Below are 27420 nucleotides of genomic sequence, written 5' to 3' on the forward strand. Positions count from 1 at the left end.
AATAGGAAAAAACTCATCAAACGTGCAGACAACAGCAACACTCTCTAGTGTCCCCATGGAGAGGCTCTTAAGCCCAGGCAGTCTGTACTGACCGCAAGGAGAAACATGCTCTCTGCAAAACAATTTCAGGATCTCAACCACTGCTTTGGTGATAAACATGTTAAAAAAGCTGCACTAGTTGACCATAAAGCAACAGTTTGGTTAGTGTGCAACTTGAGTAAAGTGTTTGGCCCATAACGTGCACTCCATCTGCCATTTAAACATGTTTTTTTTCCTTTTACGTCTTTAATCATGGTGTTAGGAAGGCTATTTGGGTAAGGTAATTAATATTCTTACTATGCGGTTTGAGAAGGCCAACCCTTTTTGATATAGTTTCATTCTAAGATAGTTATACTGCAGTGCTGTTGTTTAGTGCTGATATGCGGGCATGTGATATGTAAGGTTTCATGTTATCTTGTTAACTCCCAGTTACGTGGCAATGGTTCTTGGACGATGTTGCGGAGTAACAAAAATGTAACAAGTAGTGTCAAGAATTACTTTCTACAGGGAGCATTTAAGTAAGGTAATGCATTTTTTTTTTTTAAAGTAACGAGTAATGTGTAACACATACATTTTTTGAGTAACAACTCTAGCACTGGTTGCTGCTAGGTACTACTTATTAGCTGGATGTTTTGACCTACAGCATGCCCTGCTGTAGTCTTACAAATCAATGGCTGATTATAAGGGGAACGATTTTTTGAAACCTCTCTGACTGCCTGTAAACTGGGCTTGCGGTGTCATCACAAAACTGAGAACTGCAGTAGAATTGCCAATAAGTTAATCTGTTGATATGTTTTTGGATTAACTGTAAAACATTAAAAAAGAAATGGCAAAAAAGGTATGTCTTGTCTGAATGCGCAATGATACCTAAAATAATCAAGTTACCAATGATATGATATTTCAAGTTCTGTTTGGAAGCGGCACAGACTCTGACTTTGAATCTTAACTTGGTAACAAGATGTTCTTAAGATGAACACCTTGTGCCAGGCAGTGAGGTCTAAATTTATAAATACATTACACGTGCAGGAGTTGTTACAAAGTCAGTCAAGCATGATGGGTGGGTCATAAGTGTTATGTAATGCAATGAGACGTTATAATATCAAATCTCTTTCTCTTGGCATCGGCCAGAGTCAATCTGTCGAGCGTTTACTCCACTGTGAAAAGTTACAGCCTCTTCCCCTACTCACATTCACAGCTGTGCACAAACACTTAGGCACACACTCGTGCACATTTCCCCCCACATTACATTAAATCTCTGAATTATGGGTTACCAATTTCTAGTCAATGTACTGTGAGCCCTTTTTTCTGCTAAGCTGGATGTCTTGAGCGGAGTGTGTTTCCACGTCCAAACCACACCACGGGACGCTCCTAACCCAGCGGGACGATCTGAAAAAATAAATACTGCCATAATTACAGAAGAGAGAGACATGGGCCATGTCTGACATGACAAACCCCAGATGGATATCTCAGGCTGACCATGCGTGTGTGTGTGTGTGTGTGTGTGTGTGTGTGTGTGGGCCTGTTTGTGTACATGTTTGTACCCCCGTTTGTGTGAGTTGGTGTGTGTGCTTGAGTGGAAACATGACCTGTGTTCCACGTGTGCATGGGCCCCTGCTCTGCCGTGTGTTTTGTGGGGGACCACGATGGAGAGAAAGAGGGTCGATGAAACAATGCGTAGATAAAGAAAAGAATCACAGAAGGAGAAGTGAGAATCAGGAACAAAAAAACAGAAATGAGACAGACTGACTGAAATACAGCAGGACAGTAACTGAGGACAAGCGCGGAAGAGACAGAAAGCACAGGGAGAAATCTCTGGATGTGATTTGGGGAAGCTTAGAGTAAATATTTATTTCCCATCGCAGGGCCTGTCAGTGGTAACGTGATGGATTCACCGCCTGATGTCTTCCAACGCACACTGCTGCTATTCAAAGACGCCTGTCCTCCCCTGGTGTTTACGGTGGCATGACTTGCACTGCGGCCGACTGCTACACAATACAAACGAAAAATGAGATACTTATGCTGCGGCCGTGCGGGTACACAGTCGCAGCCCCACACATTTACACACGGACGGGCACACACACAAACTGACAAACACACGTGTCTCATAAATGCATTCCTTTGTCGGAGGGAAGATTACCAGCTCAGCTTATCCCTGCTTGTTTTGCACTCTTTCCTTTTCTGTGTGTGTGTGTGTGTGTGTGTGTGTTTTGCATCCAATAAAATACCTGTCTCTCTGGCTACACACAATATACTGAAACGATGATATCACATTCCAGCTCTCTCTTGCAGACACCCACATAAGTATAATTTGTGTTTATGTGATGTCTCTATCTTTGCTAGGAAAACAGAACTACACATATCTGAGCGTGATCTTGGAGAGGACAGTGAAAGATGAAAAATGTGACATTTTTAAAACAAAGCAGAGAAGACAAAGGGAGACGAGAAGTGAAATGAAGCGATTCAGCCATTGCGTGAGGAGAAAATTACGAGAATAAATCTTATTTGATGTACTGTATAAGATGATTTCCAGCCAACGATCTAGCCTTTCTATCTCTGTCACTACTCAAAAAGCTTTCTCAGCATCTCTCATTTCTCTGCAGTTGTGAAACACTCTCCGGGAAGCCTGCACAGATCCATTTTCCCAAGAAAAAGCAAGCTCATCTCTCGTTCAACACGTCACAATCGTATGGGCCAGTCTGAGCCTGCGGGCTCCCTGTCCTTCTGCACACCCCCTTCTGGTCATCCTTCTCCCCTCAAGCCCTCCGTTTTTTTTCCCTCCCATCTTCCGAAATAGTCTTCCTAACGAGTGTTGGCCCATCCCTGTTCCCAGCTATAAAAACAGGCCCCGGTGGCCGAAGATGCTTAGAGAATGTGGTTATTATTGCACATACACACACATATGCAGGGGCCCCTCTCCAGTAGTTTGGTAAATGATGCCCCAAACTTAGCTCGAAGCAGGAATGAGTCCAAGGTTTCTTCTCATCATCATCATCATCATCATTCCTCGGCAGGCCCATGACTCAGCCCGAGTCACATTATTTGTTCCAGAGAAAACATCATTTTTTTTCTGTCAGGCCTCTCTCTCCCTCTGTTTTCCCTCTCGCTAACTTGTGCTGTTATTCTTTCTTTTCATATCTTCCTATGTCTTTATCTCTTTTGCTCCCACTGTAAATTACCTCTCATGTCTTTCTTTCTCTCATTTCTCCCTACGTCTGTCTTTCGCTTTTCTTACTCAATACGCGCTCTCTGCCCACTCTTTTTTTTTTTTTTTTTTTTTTCCACGGGCAGACTGTTCTTTAAGAAGCAGGCCGGAGTAATTCAAACAACATGGCTCTAATTTGCTATGACATGTTTCATTTCTGACCTCACTTCAGATAACCATCTTACTCTCTCCCCTTTCTTTCTGCATGTCTCTTTCTCTCCCTCTCACATTCAGGGATATGCTTTGGATGAGCCCGCCCTATTTGTGGAAGATTCTTCTAACCATGCGCTCATGCTAACGGTTTTGCGGGTACTCAATAAGACCAAAATGTTTGCTTTTGCTCTGTAGGTCATTTAAACAAATGTATTCCTCGGGAGCCAAATGTGCTGGAGGCTCCATGAGCCGTCCATCAATTTCTTATCTGAATTCGAGAGTTTTCAGTGATCATGTTTTTGGAGAGCGACTTTCTTTATACATTCAGCGTGGGAGACTACTACACAGGGAAAAGACGTACTACAGGACACGATGTTTAGCCCTGGCGGACTCAACAATGAAATTTGACATTATTGGCAAATATGGGAAAGGGAGGTGGTTGAGGGGGGATGACAGGAAATGACTGAACAGTTCAATTTGGGTGCTGGGGTAAGTCGGAGTGAAAAAACTTGACAGGCGCAGCACACTCTGCTGCCAACCCCGAAAGCCACAAATATGAGCGTGTTCCCTGAGAAGTCGGCCATGTGAAAACAAAAGTGCCTGGCAGTGGGCAGTGGAGAGAGGCTGAGGGAGGAGAAGAGAAGGAGAGAACTGTGGAAGTTTAATTTGGGTGAGAGGTCAACACGGAGCCAAAGTCAGAGGACGCTCACCGAAGATGACATGTCTTTCTGCTGCCCCTCTGCCAACACACACACATATAAAACATGTTGATGTTTTCTATCGCTCCCTCCCGCGTATACATACACCACTTCAGGACCTTCATCGTAATTTTAAGTCCTACTCCAGTGTGTTTGCTGCCCCAAAGAAAGAGCCAGAGAAGGGCAGGCAAGTTCACACACACTGTGGGGAGGTCAAAAGAGCTGCCACACACAATATCATTGCAACCACAAGGAGGGAAAACCTCTGTATTCATGACAAATAAAACTGAGTGATGTTTTCCTCATTGCAATTGTCTGTCAGAAAATGAAGAATAAAAACAGACAAAACTGGTGATTTGTGAGATGTGAATGGTTGGTTCAACAATATGCTATGAAAATTATTACGCTCCGGCCTGTGAATGTTGCTTTTTGGAGCTCTCCAAACCGGGTGACTTTTATGGCCGAGCTGTGGAGGGGAACAATTCACGAATTTACAGCGATCACAACACAGATCATAAATATGCCAATAGTTGTGTGTGTAAAACAGTCACTGCAGATTAGGCAGTTGATGGCTGCCACACAAAGGCGCCATCCAGGACACTGATGTGGTCCTTTGTAACAGAAGCTGTGTTATTCTGGTATGGAAATATCATACAGTAGGCATCACTGTGTTAAACTGTGGCATCAGGGTGGCCTTGTGGCTGTGGGAAGTATCCCATATTAACTTAAAAAGTCACCTCTGACTCCTACAAGAGCCAACATCTATGTGTCCTGCTGAGCTGGACTTCTATTTGCATATTCTTTGTCAGCAGCTCACTGTAGGTCACTGTGAGTAAAAGTGTCAGCTAAATGGATAAAATGTATGTGAAACAACATCTGAGAGAGCTGCACATGGTAACTCATTTGTCATTTTACACACATTTTTCTTCACAATGTCTACCGAGAGCTCAGGCCAGGGATTTTTCCTCAGCATGTAATCTACCCAACAGAAATGTACATTCAGCCTCCTTCTGACTAATTTAAAAACTGTGTGATTCCCATCCGGCGCTGAGCAATAGGACAGATGCTTGGTATCTATCACATACTCCGTGCTCCCCGTGGAAATCCAAGAGCACTGCAAATGGCTAGCAACTCTAAAAACAAGGCCGCCCCCCCCTCGACACACACTGGGCCGATGCAGAGCTGCTGAACTGCACCAGCTAATGCCTTTGGCTGCTTCAACAGCTGCGCTGCTCTGCCTCATCCCTCATGTGCACTAACAAGTGATGTGTGTGTAAATGCAAGTGTGTGTTTTTCTGAGGGAGGAGGTGCTTTGTGCATGAGCGTGCTTACTGCATATGTGTGTGTGTGTGTGTGTGTGTGTGTGTGTGTGTATGCATGCAGCCATTTGCATAGCACAGGCCATAAGAAAGACTTCATTCACAGCTTCTGTGAAATTAGCCAGAGGCTCACCTCAAGATGTTCACACTCCAGACCTGCCAATTGTAAACAGACTCAACTCTGTCTCTCTGAATTTACTCTGCACCTCACCCGCTCTCCCTTTGGGTGTTTTGATGGGACACCTCAGAGTTAGCTCAAAGAACCAGTAGTTTCAAAGTTTAAGAAAAGTTTAACGTTATGTTCTGAAATTTTTGGAAAATAAAATTAATCTGGGTGTATTTTCATTAGCTACCTTTATGCAAATATCTTTAAGAGGGTGTGAGATTACAGTAGCTATTACAGAAATCATAAATACTTTATTGATCCTGAGGAAGAAATTGGAACACTTACAGTTGCTCTTAAACTGTATATAGGTATAGAAAAACTATAAGAAAATAGAAATAATTAGTGTGCAACAGAAAAAAGGGCATTATGCAACAATATATAACATAATATATACACATAAATACAAAAATATAAGAAATAAGAGATATGTTATTTAAGAAATAACAAATATTAGAAATATGTACATTGTACTACAAATCATAGTTGACTGAAAATAACTGATGTTAACTTTTTTCTCTCAGCCTTTGTCACATCTTCTGTTTCTCAATATGGCAACTCTTCTTCCTCAGCCAAGTATAAAAACTGCTCTGCAGCATTTGTGTTTTTTTCCCTGGCTTTAAAACAGGTGGTTGGAGACATACCTAGTAGCATAAGTTACCTAGTGCACTGTGTTCTTTACAGGGCAACATGATTCATTGCCTGAACACCTGAGGCCTGTACTACAAAGCCAGTTCGACTTCCCCAGGATATCATCTCGTTATCTGGTTTGACTAACCCTAACATTGGCCGTCTGGATAATCGGTACTACAAAGGTGGTTATCAACCAGTTCAGTCAACTCTCGGTTTACCTATCCAGCCACGAGCGCATTCATGTGAAAGAGGCGGGGGTGTTAATTGCTAGTGGCATCATCAGAACCATGAATGAAGTAGGCTGCGCCACACGATATGAAACTGTTGCATGGGATGTAAACGACAATCTGTAATCTTTGTTCATGGGTACTTTTTTCTTCAGTGATCTGATTGGTCAGATTTCAGGATGTTGACCCTGAAGTTAACCTACTCCGGAGCAGGTTAGCTGCTCAGCATAAGTTGCCACGGTGATTTATCCCGGTAAAAAGAGAACCAGCTTCATAGTGCTGAAAACCCAGGATTAACCCTGAAGTTACCTCGCGAACTTCAAATCCTGCCTGGTAGTACAGGCCTCTGGTTGGTTTTTCTCAAGATTATTTCACAGATTTTTTTCCACGTCATAACATTTTCCTGAAGTCTAGTATTGAACCAATGACCCCTCAATGGCCGGCACTTCCTCTGATGGCAGAAAACCTGCACAGTCAATTTGATTAGCCACCACTCTTTCTTCCAATACAGCCTCAGGTAATGAGGTATGTCTGGAAGTAGGTGGAGGCCAGATAAGGTGGGGGGGCGGCTGGCTGAGGTGGGCGTGCGGAGGGGCAAGGGACCCTTCAAACTTCAAAGGCTTCAGATTGGACACGAAACACACGTTTGGAAGAGGAGGAGGAGGAGGGATCACACAAATCTAATTTTCCTAAAAAGGGGAAATGCAGACAATGAGGAGTTGGAGGTAAACTACTTGTGACCCCACTTTTACCTGGTTACCCCCACCTCTCTGCTCCTCATCCTTTCCTTACCCACCCCACCCTCCCCTCCTCTCCAGATCAGATTAAGCCGCAGTGGAAGGGAGCCTCCACTCGTTAAGGAACCCTGTCATGACAAATAGAAACACAAAGCATGACCTGCCTTCAATTGGAAACGGATCCACAGTGGAGGGGCAAATGGAGAGGGAGCCAGAGGAAGAGAGAGAGGGGGAGAAAGATGGAGATAATTGAATCAAGGCTGCGGGGGAAGACAGATAAATCTTATTATTGATACTTAAGTTGAGCAGAGAGACACACAGAAAGAGAGAGAGAGATCAGCCTCACTTCATTAAAAGACAGCTAATATATCTGCATCATTTAGCTGCCGGCTGCAAGTTACGGGGCAGGGCATGACTGTGCATGTATGTGTATGTGTGTGCCTGTTTCTTTGTTTTTATACTAACACATACACACTGTATACACAAGCTTGTGCTTTATTGTAGTCAAGTTGAAGGAGAGTAATTGTACGCACATCACGTAGGGGCAAAGCTTAAAAAAAAAAGGAAGAATCAATTAAGAAAAACTAAAGCTTGCACACTAACTCCACGCCACAAAGTTGAATAATAACCTTAAACTGCACCTATATTTATACATCATGCATACCAACAGGCTGACAAGCTCCATGGTGGCAGGTGTGGTTAACCATCCAAACCACCTAGGGTTATTAAACATCCAATACATACAAAACCATACTGTAAAACGAAAGCCATACTTCCAAATATCAAACATATATCTTGTGTATAAACATTATATCAAATTAATCGTCACGTTTACCATTTTTCAAGCACTCTGATCTGATGAAGACCTGCGTAGGATCGAAATTAGGGCTGTGTATTGGTAAGAATCTGGCGATACAATAAATATCACAATACAGAAGGTACGATTCAATACACTGAAATATATTGCGAAACTGTAAACATAATTTAATTGAAGTAAAACTGCCATAGTATAAAGAACACATAACTATATGCATAAACATAGTTGCTTTTGCTACTTTTTGTGCCGTCTGAGCAAAGGAATTAACATTTGCCTATATCAGTAGAGATTTAAAGTGCTTGCAGGATTCTTTAGGTAAAATTACTGAGAAAATGAAAACAATTAAAAAATCCATAGTCTCCAATACTCATGTGTATCCATATTTTCTTACAACCCTAATCAAAACGTTGTTCTTATTGAACTTTGGTGGCATGGAGTGAGCGTGCAGGCGTTACTGTGTCTTAGTAGGTTTTAGCGAGGCCCATCATTACAGCGTCCAAATTGTAGATTAACACTGTCTTTATTCCATAAAGCTAAAATTACAACACACCGCAATTTATATCTTCTTGCATCTCGCATGATGCCTCTAAAACATTTCCAATCACAAAAGATGGAAAATAAAGGTGGAAAGCAAACTCCGTTTTGTCTTTTCCCAAAACAAGGTATTCTGTCCAGAACAAACACAGAACAAATGTGTCATTTCTCCAGCTTTCCAACTGGCTAATTTGTTGAGGCCTCGTGTTGTTATTCTAATGTTCCTCTTCACAGAAATTCCAGCTAAAACAATTGTTGTCTTGGTAACCGTGTTCGGAGAGGTGCCTGAGCAGTTACTTCCCCTCAGTCGTTGACTGCGCTGCACTGCTGAGCTCCTGCACCTGAGTTTCAGGAAATAAACTACAAATGTAGGTGTGTGTGTGTGTAGGTGTGTGTGTGAAAGTATGTCTGACAGCAGGACCTTGCATATAACTTAACACCAGTGCTGAGGAAACAACTTACAAATCCTTAAATTATCACGGCGACAGTTTTTATTCTGCATTGGTCACCTCAGCCACACCGATGAGCTCATACCCTTAAGCGAGCACACACACACTCAAACACACACCAGCGGTCTGAGTATATCACTCCTTGGAGAGAAGTTGGGAAAACAAATGTGCTCTTCTTCTCATAAAAGCCACACAGGAGATGTGGCGAGTTCTAGAGGCTGGTGTGAATGAATGTGGTCAATAATGGATGAAGAGGACAGCAAGGACAACTATCTGGAAACTCAAGAGGCAGGTGAGCTCTTCTGTCTCTCTCTACTCTTTATCTCTCTCATTTAAACATGCTCGACGCAGCTGGCATGTACATAAGTGAGCAAACACAGCATATATGCATCCAGAAAACACACACAGGAGACACACAAACACACATATGGAAAGCCGGAGAGAGCCAGCTGCCATTTGAAACATTCTGATGTGTAAATAAACACCTAAGAGCTTTCCAGCCAAACAAAACCAATTTTCAAAGCTCTACAAACAACGCCGGACCAGTCGTGACACTGGCCTTTCTTTTCTTTAGAGGAACCGCTCAATTAATATGTCACCACAAGTCAAGACCACGAGGCCCTGCTAAAATAAGCGAGCCACTTCAGCCCTCGCCTCTGGAGAGAGACCAGAGAGGGACATAAATTGCCCTCTTTAGAGTAAAAGAGTCATCCAAAAAACCAATAAGCTGTGAGCGGGCACCTGCGGCACTGAAAATAAATAAGTTGTCTTTTTTTTTCCCGTTGCCACTCTGCTTATTCCCTCATCGCCTCATGAGCAACCTGTGAAAACAATTCTATTTATCCACTTTCATCAGGTATTCCTGCCCACTCTGCAGCCACCTCAATCAGTTTTCCATGGAGCAGCCAGATGTTTAACCAAGAGACAATTCTGACTTCCATCACATACATACTACAGCACCAACACCATTCATAAATAATTCATAGCAGCTGTCAACAGTCTAACTTGGTCATTTTATTGGGCCTTAATAAACACAACCTCTTAATAAAAAGTATTTTTGCATACCTCCACCAACAGGTAAATATGTAATGACTGTATGTATAACTCATAATTTATTATGAGATTTTTATGAGTGCCAAAGTTCAGTACAGCAAACTTTGTCTGGTATTTCTCTAAGCGGAATGACAAATGAACTTACTTGAAAAATGAAATTATCTTTGATACCCACATGAAAACAAAACATGTACTAAATAAGATACTTGTAAATTTATTAACGTCAAAACTGCCCCTCATTATCAGGCGCTGAAGATGTTTTTGGCCGGCGATGTTCCTCACACACTCTGTGATAGTGGGTGATGAAAGAGGAGCGGAGCAGCTTTGAGGAGTGCACTGTCGCCGTCACTGTCACAGACACCGTGCTGGCTCGCTGCTACGCATCCCTGCATTGTCCCTCGCTACACCTGACACTGCCCCTTCCACCTCTGGTGTGTGTGTGTGTGTGTGTGTGTGTGTCTCTCCGTGTGTGTGTGTGTGTGTGTGTGTGTGATCTGATCTTGAACACAATGGAGGTATGAAGAGCGGAGGAAGTGATCAAAGTGTCAACCAGAACCCCTGATACTGAAAACCCACAGTGCCCCCTGCTCGGAAACGCTATCTACACAGGTACAGAATTTAGATACCCACATTAAGTACTACAAGGCTTTGATGCTAGTATAAAGGAGTCATACTAACACTACTACTTCTTTTATAATGACTAATAAGGAACATAAGAACACTGAGTACTGCTGTTACTTTGAAAACAGTGTTACAAATGTGCATTTTAAGAAGATTATAACATTTCACTGATTTTGCAGGCTTAGCATTTGCCAGGAAGGATGAGACCTAATAAACTTTGGTCTTTCCACTGTATAAAAGGATATCAGGCTGATTTCAGGCTCCTTAGGAATACAATAGATGCCATTTGGATGCTGAGCCTCAACTGTGTGGCCACAGACTTCAACAATTGTCCGATACTGACTCAAAAGACTACTGAGAATCAAAGTGAAATCTGAGATATCTGTGTTTGTTTGTGGTTACGTCTGTAACTGCATCATTTTGCACCCCAAATTACAGACATACGTTTATATCAGTTTTCTAAATCAGTTTGAATATGACTATTTTGGAAATCACCCATACAAGAGCATGATATAAACTGTTCAACTCTGCTCTGCTCTCTGAATAAAAAATGTAATAGTGCTTTGAAAGAAAAAACAGGCTTTGACTCCTGATGTCAGAGCAGAAGAAAAGGGAGAGAAGTTGAGAACGTAGATGGTGGAGTCCATTTATCGCTTCTCCTCTGTGTGATATTGGTTTCAAAGGTGCAGTTGCAAGTAAAAGACACAGGTTAGAGCATGAGGACCCCTGTCCTAACTATGGTGTGTGTGTTAGTGTGTGTGTGTGTGTGTGTGTGTGTGTGTGTGTGTGTGTGTGTGTGTGTGTGTGTGTGTGTGTGTGTGTGTATGTACACGTATGTGCATGTGTGTGTCTGTCTGTTGGCAGACCCAGATGGCAGGCGGGCAAAGAGGGAAGGTGGGCCAAGCCGACAGGAAGCAGTAAAGGAGAGTTCTGGTTACGAGGATCAGACGGCGGGACGACCCGCGCTCAAAGCTACCGCCGCTACCGTACTCAAGGTGTGGGTTACACTCCTGGACACAAGGGACAAACACACACACACATTCTTGTATATATGCTCCCCAAAGGACACTGTGCTGGTGTGTGCACGCGCGCGAGTGTGTCTGTTACTGTCCTAATTAACATGCAAAGGCATATGTGCACACACACACACACGTGCATGTGTTCGGTCACACGCAGACTCTCACACGCCCCACCCCACCCTCTCTTCAACCAAGCAGATCCACTTAAAAGGGCTCGTATCAATTGTCAACGGCCATGTTTAGTTGTTTAGGCCCCTTCTCTGCACTGATGAGGACCAGACTGTGGAAAATGCAGCCACCCATTAGCCACATGTTGCTTCTAATACTGACCCAATAAAATGCCATTCCCCCCTGCCACGGAGAGTTCATCTGGCCTACCACACAGAGAGAAGAGCAGTAGAGACAGAGAGAGACAGGAAACAAACATTTAAGAAGCAAGGTGACAGACAGAGAGGAAGAGCGGGAGAGAAACAAGGAGGCTCGTGCTAATAAAAACGTAACAGTGTCAAAGAAAGAGGGAAGGGCATGGGCCTGCTGCTAATTTCCCGCCCTGAGTGCAGTAATCTGAGGGGAAGATTAAGGTGAAGGAGTTATTCTTGACTATTTTATTAAGAGGTGCTTTAGGCGCTGGAAGAAGGGGCTTTAGCGCTCCTCCAGCAGCGTGCCATACAATACAAGACAAACATTTGCTGTTATTTCACCAAAGTACTCTCAGATGTGCTGGGTCGGGGCCTTGCCTTTTGCCGCAGAGGAACTTGGCATCAAAGTTCCCCGCAGTTCTCTGAAAACAAAAATCTGCCCTTCTTTTCCGTGGGTCCTGCCCTGAGCCTGCATCCGACAGATAAATAGCGAGGTGTCAAAAGACAGGACGGCACACCTCACACCTAGTTTTAATTAAAATGAGAGAGAGCGGTGCGGGTGAACGGGGAGAAGAAGAGGGAGAGCCAAGGAGAGACGCATCTTGTATCAGTAAAAAACTTGGCTGAGGCAAAGTGTAAACCCGGGTATCTGAATCATTAACATTTGTCATTTTATCTCAATAATATAGACACAGAAAAAAAAATGTAGTTCTGTAAATGCAGAATGTAAAGAAATATATTAAAACAAGCTAACTCATTACAAACAAAAAAAACTGTATCTATACTGTAGATTCAACTTGACAAGCCGGTCTTAGAAAAGCTTGTTTTTACTGTCATATAAAATAAGCAGCAGATTGCAGTATATACCCAAAAAGAAGTTTCAAAATGAAGCCAAGGCCGGCGACAGGCCAGCAGCCGCCTCACCCACCTGCCTCTTTTGTTTGCTTTGTCACTGCTTCACCGTGCCATTCTTAAACACTTACTGCTCTTCAGTGCTGCTGAAAAACAAGATGCCTCTGTCAGTGCATGTGTGCGCATGCGGTCATCCAAGTGAGCTTTTACAGCATTCAGGGAAATGAAGAGAAACACATTTGCAAAGCCAACGTGGCGCTAAAACAAAGACAACTGAAACAGTAACACCGAGCTGTCTACAGCTGCGCCCCCCCTCCCCACTCTGACCAACACGCAGGTCCCTGAGTGCAAACATTTGTTCGGAATAACATCTTCCCAATTAAAACGGCTAAATTGACATGTCTCGAAAACCTCAGGAACTTTGAGTTGAACGGTCAGCGCGGACAGACAAAAACCACAGAAGTGGCAGTTTCAACCACTCATAAAACACAATTCAGAAACTTCTTCCTCTTTCCTTTTCTGTACTCGAAGGAGAGGATGTGGCTAGGCTTGATGAGGAGAGAGAGTGAGGGAGACATCAGACTTGGGAAGCCTCTGTTCAAACCCCAACTACAGAAATTCTAAATGTATTATCTCAGGAGTCTTAAATATTCAAAAACAAAAGCCTTGATTAGGCATCAACCCAGAGATACTATTGTAAAGTCAACATTTTGCTCACCAATAATACAGGAAGAAACCCATCAGAGTATGGGAGAAGATATCGATTTCTCCACTGACAGTACCACCAATACCACATAAGACTAATGCTCGTCTTAAACGGAACAAACTCATTTCAACGGAACAAATTTGTGCACACACTCTCTATTAAATCAACCGCTTGAAAGCATCAAATATCACAAATTAAAATCTAACAGTGTAAAATTATCCGAGTGCAGGCTTTCCCTTTAATGCCTGGATGATCCAACTTAGACGTAACATCCAGTTGATGGTCATTATGGTCGAGACTGACGAGGAGGAAGCAGCCCAGTTTCTGACATCATGCGAGTCCTATAGGTGATGATGTGTGAACTGCACAGGGAAGGGCAGCTGTGGCTGAGGAATGGCAGCAACAGAGAGATACTTAGGATGTCCAGACTGGATGGCAGACGATGTTTGAGACGAGGTGTAATTTTCGTTCAAAGAAAGTATTAAATCAGTTATGCTTTATAAACCTACCAATCACAGACACAATAGATGTTGTGACACAGCCATCATCCCCAATTCCTAAATCCAATCACATTTAGTTTTGATGATAAACGGTCCATCCAGACGCAGTTAAAACAATAAAAGCCAGCCGAAGCATTTCTTGAGCTTACTGGGGCATTGTCTGCCTGATTCAAAATCCTGGCAGTGTTACTGTTGTTTGTATACTCTAAGCGAGTCCCAGTCTTACAAACCAAAGCCAAACGCTGCTACAGTAGTGAAACTGGTCTGGGTGTGTGCAGCTCCCAGTACCACCCATTGCTTCTGTCTGTGTTGCGTTGGAGTCAATACAGGACATGCAACCACTGCTTTGCTGAACAGAGATTTTTTGTGTGTGTGTGTGTTTACTGGAAAGAGTAAAAATAAAAACATTGCCGCAAATGACCTCTTCGGTCCAACGTGCATGGCGTCTTTTTTTTAAAAACACAGGGAAGTTTGATAATCAGAATACATGCTGTTGATCAGCCAGAAAAATGTTTCATCTCTCTAATACATGATACATGTATTGTACAGCTCCAGTTTATTCAATTGCAAATATCTAAACGTGATAATCAAACAAAATAAGCCTTTAAACATATCCATATCTCAATGGAATAAATCTCATTATCTCATAATTAACATCTGCATGTTGATTAAATATCCCTTCTCATATTTAACTTAACGCAGCCCTCTTCTTTCTTAGCAGGTTGATCTGAAAAACCTCTCCATTTCCTGTGCGGAAAACATACAATTAATACAGGCCGAGCACTTTGCCTTTGGGACACTGAGCATCACAGAGACGCGAGCTTGTAATAGAGCTATTTGTTTTCCTCAGAAAGCTGTCCAAATGGCCTCGCTGGGATCGCTAGACTGCACAAAGGCGAGCTATGAATTGGTCAAATCCACTGGGGCAGGCTATTGATTAGGCCCACAGCTAGTGGGACGCAAATATGCAGCTAAATTAGATATTTGTGTTTGTGTGTGTGTGTGTGTGTGTGTGTGTGTGTGTGTGTGAGTGTGAGTGTGTATTACTATTGCAGTAAAATCAACTTAATCTGCATCAAACACTGGTCAAGTCTTATAAACCACAGACATCTCCATGCAATATAATTTTCTGCTGTCTCTCTATGACTCTGCAAGATGTAACTAGGCAGTGGGACAATATGAAAAACAAGCAATTAAAGAATTTATTTCAATATGAAATGTGCCAATGCTTGATTTAGATCTTTGGCATGTTTTGAAGCAGCTTGCTTTTGCACAGTCTCTTTTATAGATGGTTGCCCAGCAGTCATTATGAGGGCCGCAGGACATGATGTTCAAGATTATCCTGATGATGGAAGTTCACCACGATCGACTTATTGTCCTCGATAAAATCTTACATCATTCCATGCCTCGTACCGACCATATGAAAGCATTTTAATATTTTAAGTTCCTGTTTTAACAACATGTTAAACATGTAGTTCGGTTTAGGGTGAAATCTTAATAAGTACACATGTATTTTTCTTCTTTTTTCAAATACCACATCGAGTCTCTGTAGGGGGCAATTTGGGGTTTGTGATGACTGGTTGCTCCTAAGACAAACTCACACAATCCAACATATAATGGACTATAGATACTATAGATGGACTTAAATACATACATACATAACACCTCCTACTGGGTCCCTCATCTCTTCCATTTCTTGCTCACATCCGCTGCCCTCCCTCTTCAACATCTCCCTTTTCAACAAGAGCAGTTTGTCAGGGTCAGAAAGCAATTTAAAACCTCTAGTAATGAGAGTCAGTGAGAGAGAGAAGTGAGAGAGGGAGAAGTTAAAGGGAGGGAGAGAAGGAGAGATGAGGTAGTGGGGCGGAGAGAAGAAGAGGATGAGGAAGGAGGGAGGGGAAGGCTGGGGTGTCAGCCATCAAAGCAGGCCAGGAGAAAAGAAGGCCAGGTGCTGGTTGTGGGAATGTGCCGTCCATGGTTCCAGGGACCAGGGAGCTGGTGGGGGCTGTGAGGGGTGGTGGGGGGAGCAGGGTGGTAATTAGCCAAGCCTGGAGGAGAGAGAGAGAGAGGGCCCTCCAGGGCCCGCGGGGATAGCCCCTCCGAGAGGATACCATTTGCACTTCTACAGGAGCCGCCAGCCCCGGGCCACAAAGAAGGGGAAAAGGGGAACTATGGCATCCTTTATCAGGCTGGACAAAGACGCCGCATCTTTTCAAAGGAGACCGGAGAGAGAGAGAAACTCCAGTGTTCCAGAGAAGGAGGGGAAAAGGAGAAAAAGAGAAGAGAAGAAAGAATTCTAGGACTGGTCAGGAGAGAGACAGAGAGAGAGAGATGCCAGTGTGTGGGTTGCAAAGCGAGACAGGAGGTTACGGTCATACTGTGACCCAGTCAGTCCTCTGAGACATCAGAAATTCACTAATGTCCCACACACACACATACTTAGATAACACATAAAGCGGAGTTACACAACTGTATCCCAGTGCACAGCAACTGAAAACAATACCATGTTGTTGTTTTAACATTTTTATCATTTTCCATCTCAGTTCCCATCAGTCTTGGAGTCATAAAAATATGAAATGTCTCTTAAACCAAAAGAATAGTTTGGCCACAAAGAGGTGGTTCAGTTTGCTTCAGGCTTGATCTCATGGGAGCTAAGTAGAGGCAGTGGATAAGGAGCCAAAATGGCCACCTCTCTACCTTTGACATTATCAGGGAATCTTAAGAGTTCTGCCCTCCTGTTGCGCAAGGGAAAGTGGAGGTCATTGACATTACTTTTACCTATTACCTTTGGAGTAGAGCTGCACAGGGGGGTGAATGGGGGCCTTTGAGGCTGTGAGGCTTTGTGCTCCTCGTTGGAGAGCAGCCTGACAGCCTCAGTTGAGTGGGGGCCAAAGGTCAGACAGGTCATGTGATAAGGCATTTCAGACCTGCATATAGGGCCCCTAGACTGAAGAGGCCTGAAAAACCTCAAGACCCCCCCTTCCTGTGTCTCTCCTCTTCTTTTCTTTTCTCCTTTCCCTCCTCTGTCCCCTCTCTCTCTCTCTCTCTCTCTCACTGGACACAAAATGCCATTTGTTGTCCGTCAGTCAGTAGCACAGGGCCAGGGTCGGGCCCGGCGCTGAAAGCTCCATTCACACACCCTCTCACCCAGGGATGTTTTTGCAATTCAATATTTTCACACGCAGGCAGCTTCATCGTTACTTTGGAACCGTACACTTGGCAGGATGAGGCTGGGGGCCTCTGGGACAGAGGGGCTGAGAGGTGGAGGAGAGGGGGTCAGCACAGAGGAATCCTAGTGTCGGGAGGGGACGGGCCTGCGTCGGCTAATGGGCCATCTTGAAATGTTTTAGCCAAGACCCCTCCAACACCTACACACACACACACACAAACAAGAGCACACACACAGACATTCTGCCCTACTCATCGCTTCACAACCAATCTGACTCCAGGTTAACGAGGAGTGCTCTTACTTCCTTCATCAAAATGTCTGGGCGAAGACAGTCACACTATCCTGCCAGGAACATACTGTCTCCCCTCTTACTCACTCTAGACAACATCTTTCTGACACATGTCCCAAATACACAGCTCATCGTTACTAACAGCCAAATGAGAATGGCAACTTGAGCATTAACTGATGTTGTATGTTTCCAGGATATGTATTTTGTAACAACAGTTACTGTGTACAGACTACTAGAGCAAACAGAAAGTAACAGGTCAGAAAACAGGAAACATTAGAAAACAAAAGTATGAACATGATGGAACTGTGCCTCATTGTAACCAAACAATTGCAATTCCACAACTGTAACACCCCAGGATTTGTTTAGCATACAGAGTGGCTGAGGTAAATGGAGGGCCCACAACGAGAGGGGGCTCTTAATATGTTTATCCTGTGCACCACACTCTACTTAATGAAATTAAACCACACCAATAGCAGCCCTTTGTCTCTGGGGAGTTCAGTAATCAACATGCCACCAGTTTTCATTTTGTATGAAAATAAATGGCAGCCGGTGATATGGGCCTAATTGTGTTGCACCAGGGAGGAGCTGGGTGAGAAAAGAAACTTGCAGCAGTGATGTAGTGGAGCCAATTTTCATGGACAGCAGCGCTCAAGAGAGGTGGTCAAATAAGCAGAGGCATTCATCTGGGGACCGGTACCCCGCTTCCACTCCCTCCCCCTCTCCCTCCTTCTCTTTCTATCCATCATACTCACAAAGAAAGTTAGCCAAGTATTAAACAAATAGAGAACTGGTGAGCCCTGTGCACTAGCGCCTGGCAGGGTCACTGGATAATGACAGCTCAATTACGGTGAATCTCCTTGTACACCCTCCCCCCCTCTGTACAATCCCCACAGCCGCCCCACCCAGCACGGCAAATTTGTCAAACTCACCAAAACGATGCGTCTGACAGTGTAATCGCTAACCGTCCCCACCGACATGAAAGAGGTCTTTATCTGGCCAAATCAAAGAACCTGATCTCTGAGAGAAAAGGGGTGGGGGGGTGGGGTGGGGGGGTACTAGAGGGGAGAAATGTCCTGCTCGGCCCCTGTGAGACGTGGAGATGTCTCTAATCCGCTTTAATGAGACACTGCGTGCCCATCTTTGTGGTAATGACGAAACGCAGTGAGAAAGACGGTGAGGGGGAGGCAGTGGGAGAGATACAAGTGAAGATGGAGCCAAGGCTTTGAACTGGCGGTCTGATGAAAGGGGAAGCAGGCAGAGGGAGTTTAGAGCCACGCTGCTGCTACTGCAACACGCCACTGTCTGTTTTCGGAGACAGACAAACAGCCCAGGGGACAGAGCAGTTTGTCTGCTTATCATATCTGGACAGGATGAGCCATCATCAGCAGGAGTGCATTGGGACTGGAGTGTGTGTCTGTGTGTGTGTGTGTGTGTGTGTGTGTGTGTGTGTGGAGAGAGAGGTTTTAATTTGTAAAACTGCTACAGAAGAAGAAAACTTCCAAGATAGTAAAGTGTCACATTTCACCATATGTGTTGATAACTAAATGTATTTTTCAGCTGTGATTACTTATAGCTTGCTTCTCTGCACCAGAGCTGCAACAATTAATTGATCAATCAACTATAAAAATTAATTGCCAATCGGTTTAAGTAATTTTTTAAAGAAAAAAAGCCCAACATTCTCAGATTTAAGCTTCTCAAATGTGAAGATTTTCTGGTTCCTTTGGGCTTTGGGAAACACTGATGGACGTTTTTCACCATTTCATAGACCAAACAACTAATCAATTAATCAAGGAAATACCTGACAAATTATCAACATTGAAAATAATCATTAGTTGCAGCCCTGTTGTACACAAACTTTGAGTTGGCTTTAAGTCACCTTGCCTTTACACTGTTTATGTATTTGATAAGATGACTTTAGCCCACCTGCTAACTGCATTAGCTTATTTTAATACTGGGCTGTATCAAGAGGGAAATATCAATTAATATTATGATACAGCAATTATTAATCAATCAAATTACTCAAAAAAATAAAGTGGCTTCCATTGTAGTGCATTACATGAGACTTAACTGTGCACGGATGTAAAACAGGAACCCTTCTTTATTGACAACTTCCCCGAAATCATTAATTTGGACAAAAGAAACGTGCAAAACTACAACATTATAAGACCATATCATCGCAATATGTATCAACAGAAACATAATAAATAATATTAAATTACTGCCCTGCTCTTGTATGTTTATGCTGAAATTTTGTCTTCACGCTGAGACACAGTCCTCCTTCGCAGAGATCACAGAGTAAATAAAAAAGACAACATAAAGGACGCAAAGTTCAAGACTAGCTTAAAGGAAAAGAGCAGCGTGAGGACAAATGTTGGAATAAAAGGAAAAGAGAGAGAAAGTGAGAGAAAGTGAGCGGGCTAATACCAAACAAATCAGGATTAGACCCAGATAAGACTAGTCACAATGCTGAGCAATCCCTGGATATCACAATGCAAGGGGGGAATCATGAGGGCTGCTAACGCACGCTAATTAGGGACTCGACACATTTGCCCCTTGTTTTGCAAACAACACACACTGTTTAACAGCGGGTGGTGCACAATCACACCAGACACACAGAGATAATCATTTAGCGTTAATCAGCACGCTCAAGAAGTAAGGATGAGGTTTTTTCCTATTGGATGTCTCCTGCAGTCGCGGTGTATTCTTAGCCCTGGAATCTTCTAGACGCGGCCCAGCAGTGGTGGGACGTAACTCGATAAGCAGCCACAGGTCAGGACAAAATGCATTTAACTGCAGTGTAATGGCTTTTCATTTTTCGAAGCCCCTTTTTCGCCAACACATACCGCTGTTCGAACGCTGCTCGGCTATTTTTAACAAGTCCCTGCCCCCCCATCTGCAGGCTGAAAACAAACGGTATGAGGAGAGACGAAAAACAGGGGGCTGCTAAAAAAGAAAACATCGGCGATATATCTTAAAACTCTCTCAGGCATGCCACAGTCTCCGCTGCCAAATGATTGGGAGATTGCGGTGTTTTTACAAACATGGCGGATGAGGTCATGGTGCAAGGCAGAAAGAGGCGTATTTGCCAACTGGATAATGTGAGGTCAATGTATCATTGGAATGAATGGGATTTAGAGCCATGTGCAAGAGCTTAATGCAATGGTATTTGTATGTCAACTCAAAATTTGACTTAGCCAGCATGAGACCAGGCAGGAAGCACAGGGCTAAAACGTGTGTGTGTGTGTGTGTGTGTGTGTGTGTGTGTGTCTGTGTGTGTGTGTCTGTGTGCGTGTGCGTGTGCGTGTGCGTGTGTCCAGGTGTAAGAGGTGCCCACCCATCGCTGTGCCAAGGTCAAAGCAACAGAGAACAGTGACAGGACCTCCAACAACTGTACAACATGGGTGCACACACTGATTCCCTCACACACACACACACACACACACACACACACACACACACACACACACACACACACACGTATTTAGCTAGCCAACAGTGCCAGCTCCTGCTGTTTGGATGACATTTACACTCAACCTTTCTAGTTTGTGATTGATTGGGGTTAAATCCTAACATTGCCCAAAAATCTGTCACCGCCAAGGTGTGTGTGTATGTGTGTGTGTGTCCATCCAGGATCCATCTGCATTAATGTGTATGTATGGTTTCTATGTACTCATGAGTGTGTGCGTCACAGAGCTAAGGAAAGCCAGTCATATGTTTTCAAGCCTTAAGTGAGTCTCAGCTGACTGTTAAGAGTCACTGTGACTTCCACAGTCAAAGCCAAAGCTCTGTCTCCATTTCCATCTCTCATATGCAGATTGAGATACTGTAACTATCTTGACTGAGAGCACTGGCCATTTATTGAATCAGGCGAACACAATTTTGAATATGGATAATTCAATAAACACAGAAATCTTTAATTTGTGGCCATCCAAGTTTTTGTTTCGTCATTACATTTTGATTTGATGTGATAAAAGTAGAACAAAAAAAACATATTCTTAAAGTGTTGCAATGAACAGTGGCACACCTGGATTCATTCAGGAGGCACTCTTAAGTCCATGTTTCTAAATTATTTTCACACTTTATGGCACCTTTACTTCACCAGAATAAAGACAGTGGACACTTGGCCAAAACAGCAGCAGCAGCAACTGCCTGAATCACAATAAAAGCATTTCCCTGGAGATAAAAGACTGTCTCGCAGTGTTCAGGGAGGAAGAGAGGGAGTCACTGATAGTCAAAGAAGACATTAAAAAGCTGGCAGCGGAACAGTCGTAAAACAGACTATTTAAAAAAGGGATTGCAGTATCCCATTTGAACTATGCTCCCATAAATTAGTCTGCTCTCTTTAAAGCTTTACAGCGCAGGTAGTTCATAATAGTAACCACTTCCTTGCATTGTATTTCTTTCTTCAGATAATTCCCTGCATAGTTGGAGGAGAAAAGACGTTTTCTATAATGGCTGACTGTTTCTAAGATTTAGGACTAGTAAGCAGGACTGAGACTTCAGACTGCACTGTCCTCCACATTTCGGGGTAATATGAAGACTTTACTGGAAAGAACATTCTTCAGGAGTCTGCTCTCACAGCTAATTTGAAGATATGGTTACCAAAAGCAATGCATCTTTATTTGTATCATATTATGTGAATCAAATGTGGACCATATGTTTTCAAAACAGACATTGACCTTACTGTAACTGAACAAAACCTTAACCAAAGTAACTTCGCCCTACGACAAAAAGGCACATGTATCGCTGTGTTATGAATAAATGTCCCATAATGTTTGGGAGGTTATGACAGAAAAAGTGACTCCTTTACAGTTGTCTTACATGTAGTGTGTAGAGGTATTTCACTGGACAAAGATGGGGAACCAGCCCTGGAAATAAATATGGAAAGAAGACTAGGAGCCTCACTGCTCCCAACGCACGCTAAACTGGGATGAGGAACTCACATCCCACAAACTTCCATAATCAAGTACTTATGCAGCATATGTGGCCGTGCCAAATGTGGACTGATGCAATTAGTTAGGCTACACAATTTTTCAATCCTTCAGAAATTGACACAAATGGTCCCAAAATCAGTCCAAGTGCTCAGGAAAAAAAAAACTCCCCAATAGCATGAAAAAGAAAGTAAATGAAGCGTTTCTGTATCAAAAATCTGATTTAAAAAAAATCACAGCAAACCAGGTGGTCTTCCTGATTGGATGGTGAATAGTATTTCTAAGAATTGAGAAAACAAAAAAGTGTACAGAACCAACACACACACACATACACACAATCTGACAACCACTGAAAGGCTTCAGTTTTGGGTGCAAAGATTCACAAGACTGTGATTATCATAGCGGTCACAGTCTGTCATTTTAGACAGAGATGTAAAACTGCAAAACTGGTGTTGCCTGATTCAGAGTGCTGCTTGGATCATTCACATCATCACACACGAATGCAAATGGGCTCTGTGGAACCACAAGAGTCTCAGGTTTCCCAGTGTGTGTTATCTAGGAAAGGTCTGCAGCAATAAAATAAAGATCTCACAGGTATTTTCATTTTGCATTAAATCCAGAACTACTGGCATTCAAAATAAAATAAATAAATACATAAATGGCTTTATGGCTACAGGTAGGCTAATAATTAGCCTGCATCAATTAGCAACAGTTTTAGCATTACAAACTTGTCAGAATTACACTGCAACATCAAGAGAATCTGCTGAAACTATCAAAATAAGAGTCATCAACAAGATTCCTGTACATTTCCTCATTGGCTCACTGTTGCTCTGACTTCAAATTAAAAGCAACTAAAATTGCAGTTTCATAAAATAAAATAAAAAAAACATGCATGCATACATCTTTCCATTTAATGGTCCTATCATTTTTACGTGCAGGCTCTAATCTGTGAACATGGAGGAGTGCTATCTGACACACATTACAGCTGCATAGCAGTAATACATGGGAGCCTGCACGGGACCCTGAACGTTTAGCCAGAAGTTCAACATAGCTACCATTGTTGGTTTTAAAGTGTTATGGGTTGGGTTTTATTACTTCTGTCAAAACATCAGAAGCTGTTGAGCCAGGCCAAGTTCATGACTGGGAGTCTATCTAATAAGGGCCATTTAACACAAAGATCAATAGGGATATCTGGCAATTAGTATATAGGCCAGAAACAGAGAGAGGGGTGCATGAGAGGAAAAGTGTCAGAAAACCTGTGTGGTGGGTACAGATAGGGATGGGGGTCATTTTGTGCAAAATCAGCAAAAGAAAAAAAAGTGGTACAAAAAAAAACAAAAAACGCGTGCATAGCGCTACCCTTTATTTTATTGACTTGGTAATGCAGACGGCCCGGTAACTGAAATAGGTTTAGAAAATCAATAACGTGTGTAAGTTGCGGTCAGAATCAGTGTGGTTTCAACACCTTCCTGTTTCTCTGAGTGTGTGCAGAGCTGCTACACGTTTCTGTTTTAATTATATTTCTTTACCTTTCTGTGGAGACGTTGCTGCGCGGCTGTACGCGTGCAGTGGAGCGAGGGTGCAGCGTCTCTTTATGTGTGTGTGAGTGTGTGTTTATCCGTCTCACCTGTGCAATGAAAAATACCTGGACAAAAAAAAATCTACAGTGCAGAATAGCACAATAAAACAGCCTGCAGAAATATATATAGAGAGAGATATGAACACAATGTGAGCAAAACGCTTTTGTCACGTTGGTGCTGCCTCTAGTAGATTGCATGCATCGATTTTAGTTTTTAAGATAACATAAATCTCATAACAAAGCCGTTATCTTGGATTAAATTAAATGTATCCTTTTATTTCTTCTTTATTAATGACACATCTGAGAAAATACGAGCCAATTTAACATTGTAAATGCATAAAATAAATTCATGCTGCTGTATTGGTGCAGATTAAATCAAATAACAGTGCAAAACAATGACACAAGGAGCCTAAAGTACAAAAATATTCACTAATAGGCCTAATGTGTGGGCAACAGAGCGGAATATTTCTTTAAAATAGAAAAAACAGCCCACCTGTGAGGGCAATATCACATTATAATCCAAACACACTAACACTCACTTAATCCTGACCCCAAAGCATTATGTAAACAAACCAGAACGACTGCATACTAATCAAGAAAACACACACATATTCATATTCTACATATGGGACACGCGGAGTTCCTGCAGAGCCGTGGCCTTTGACGTGTAGTGTGTGTGTGTGTGTGTGTGTGTGTGTGTGTGTGTGTGTGTGTGTGTGTGTGTGTGTGTGCGTGCTATCTGCCGACACAAGAAAATATACACAAAAATAAATGATAAAGCAGCTGCATGTTGAATATTGCTGTGGGCCTACAGGAGAGGATTTTACCTCAGAGGCAAGGGGAAAAAAAGAGGAGAAAAAAAGGAGGGTGGAATAAACTCCCACGCGTCGCATTCAAAAGTTGTGGGCCTGCATGTTTTGAATGTTCAGAACAACACGGTGTTTCTGTTTCTGTCTCCACCGCCGCTGCAACGCGACACATGTGAGGCCTCTGGGCTGCAGGGCTCCCGATGTGACGGTGCTACAAAGCCAGGTATTTGCGTTCATTAGCACCCGGATCAACAGACTATCAGGGCTGTTTAGAGATCAAGACCAAGTGCAATTACTGGCAACAAGCAGGATCCTCCACATGTTTGAGTATTTTCACAAAGTGGCCCAATTAGCGTTTTGCTTTTCGTTGCTTTTCTTTGCTTTTCTTTTTTTTCTGTCTTCGTCTTTAACTTACCCTGTGCACCAAACACACAGAACATGCACGAGTAATAAGGTAATAATAACAGAAAAAAATACAAAAAAGAGTTCTGGTTATTCTTTTTATTCTTATTATTAATGTGAATGCATGTGAGCTGAAGCCCTGTCTAATTATTTAATAATAATCCAATCAGATGTTACAGTTAGCATTTATAAAATGTATTATACGAAGTGGACGTTTAAAAAGCTGTGCACAAACAATTATTTCTCTCAAGGTCTGAAATATAAAAATCAGTGCTTTTAAATTATGTCTGATATAAAGATGGTTGAATTCAGTGAGCCAGTGGCTTTGGCAGAGTTACAAAGTTTTTAAAGGCCTGTAAACATGCAATCAAGCATGCCCAGCATAAAAACAATAACATATATATTTTTTAAATCTTTTTAAAAAATAAGATTATTTAAAAGAATAAATACACTGCAAAATATGTGCTGTGTTTTTGCTCTGCGTTTTTACAAAACTACAAATCGAAACTCACTATGGATAAAATCTAATATTAGGACAAGATAAAAACACATGCCAACAGGCCTGCATTAAAAGTAATCATGTTAAGCAATCGTCTCACAAATGATTGTGGATAAAAAAGCAGATTGACCCACATTATTAGCCGTAGAAAACAAAGTGCATTCATGCAGGAATAAAAAAAAGAAAAGAAAGAAAGGTGGCGTAAATAAATTCATAAATCAACCCACCAACAATACACAAATGTCAAACAATAAACACGGTCCATTTCCAACAACAAAGTTGCTCATGTTCACAAAACTGAATACATGAATTTTCCGTGTGACGCGAGCAGCAGTCCTCTAAGTAGTGGCATGGGCGCTTTCTTGCACAAGACGCATTATTGATTGGCATTCCCTGGAGGAGGAACCAGTCTGCAGCAGTCCGAGGGCCCCGAGACAAAACAAAGTTGCCGGAGAGCGATATGTTGTGCGGTTCAAGCGGGATCGACTGGGAGTAAAAAAAAAACCTGCATTAAAATATGTCTCTTTTCAGTCTAAATTCACATGTTGGCGTCTCCAGTTTTTGCAGGCGAGTGAACGAGTGCGCTGAGCTCGGTGTGCAGCAGCAGCAGTAGCAGCTCGCAGCAGAGCAGCGGTGCCACAGCGCCCACTATTTCAAAAGCCGGGAATATTATTTCACAAGACTTGGAACGGCTCTATAAAAAAAGTTACTATGCGTTTCGACAACTTTCTTGGTAACTTTCGGGAAACGAATCTGCGCCTCCGCTGAACCTCCGACACCCGAAATGCGCAAATTGCAAGATGGAGCTCAGATTTTTGGACGGCGGTGTTTCTCTGTGCGTTTAAAGGAGTGTAATCAACATAAAGCACCAGCGGCGTTTCTCATCACACATGAAACTTTCTGACACTGAGAACCAACGAAGCCAAGACCGCAGCATGCAGAGAAACGGGGCTTGAGCAGCCGGAGCGGGACGCATTTTCTAGCAGAAAAGTTAACTCTGGACAAAGAGTCGCCCCCTCCTCTCTTAAGGATATGACAAATGACAAGGACACATTGGACCATCTACACAAGCACGAGTTTGGAGCCGGCGGCTGAAAGCGATAAGAAGCGGGCAAAAAGAAGGACCTACTTTTGGCCAGTTTTCTCGCCCTCGCCTTGGATCTCATCTTGTCGGCTTGTAGATTCCTCTCGTCGTCCTCCGTGAGCCCAGAAGCAGCAACAACACTATCTTCATCTCACCAGCATTGTCAGTTTGGACACCTTCGCACATGCGCACAGGCCATTCAATCTGACACCCTCGCCGGGGCCAAAAAACTTTCCAATGTATTCATCATCATCACTTTCTTGTCCTATCGTCTCCCCTTTAGATCACTTATCTCTTCCCCTCCTCCTCTTCCTCCTCCNACCCCCCCCCCCACCCATCCCATTCAGCTCCTGCCAGCACCTCCTTTGGTTTTTACCCCTTTAACAGCGACAACTTGGTTTTCTCCAGCCGGCGGTGGACACAGTGAGGTATGGTGAGGTCAAGGTCGTATTAGAACTATGGAAATGAAACGGAATTATTATGATTAATTATTAGTATCATTATTACTATTGCATATTTTTTATTTTGTAATTTTTCTCAGGATATTTATTTTTTTTGCTATAAATTGTTAACAAAA

At 42.9% G+C, this 27420-nt stretch overlaps 1 protein-coding gene across 8 annotated transcripts in view; it reads right to left on the reverse strand.

Annotated features, from left to right (window-relative positions):
* Positions 1-27109, reverse strand: part of prdm16 (PR domain containing 16) — a 206650-nt gene extending 179541 nt beyond the window's left edge. For 3 of the 8 annotated variants that reach the window (XM_050065457.1, XM_050065456.1, XM_050065455.1), the window contains exon 1: positions 26889-27109. In XM_050065457.1, coding sequence (XP_049921414.1) covers positions 26889-26925 — 37 coding nt within the window. In that variant the 5' untranslated portion in view covers positions 26926-27109. The remainder of the gene's footprint in view (positions 1-26888) is intronic. The other 5 variants (XM_050065460.1, XM_050065459.1, XM_050065461.1 and 2 more) reach the window with 2 other exon arrangements.
* Between the last annotated feature and the right edge of the window lie 311 nt (positions 27110-27420).

The sequence above is a fragment of the Epinephelus moara genome, chromosome 16, assembly GCF_006386435.1.
Source record: "Epinephelus moara isolate mb chromosome 16, YSFRI_EMoa_1.0, whole genome shotgun sequence".
Taxonomy (NCBI): domain Eukaryota; kingdom Metazoa; phylum Chordata; class Actinopteri; order Perciformes; family Serranidae; genus Epinephelus; species Epinephelus moara.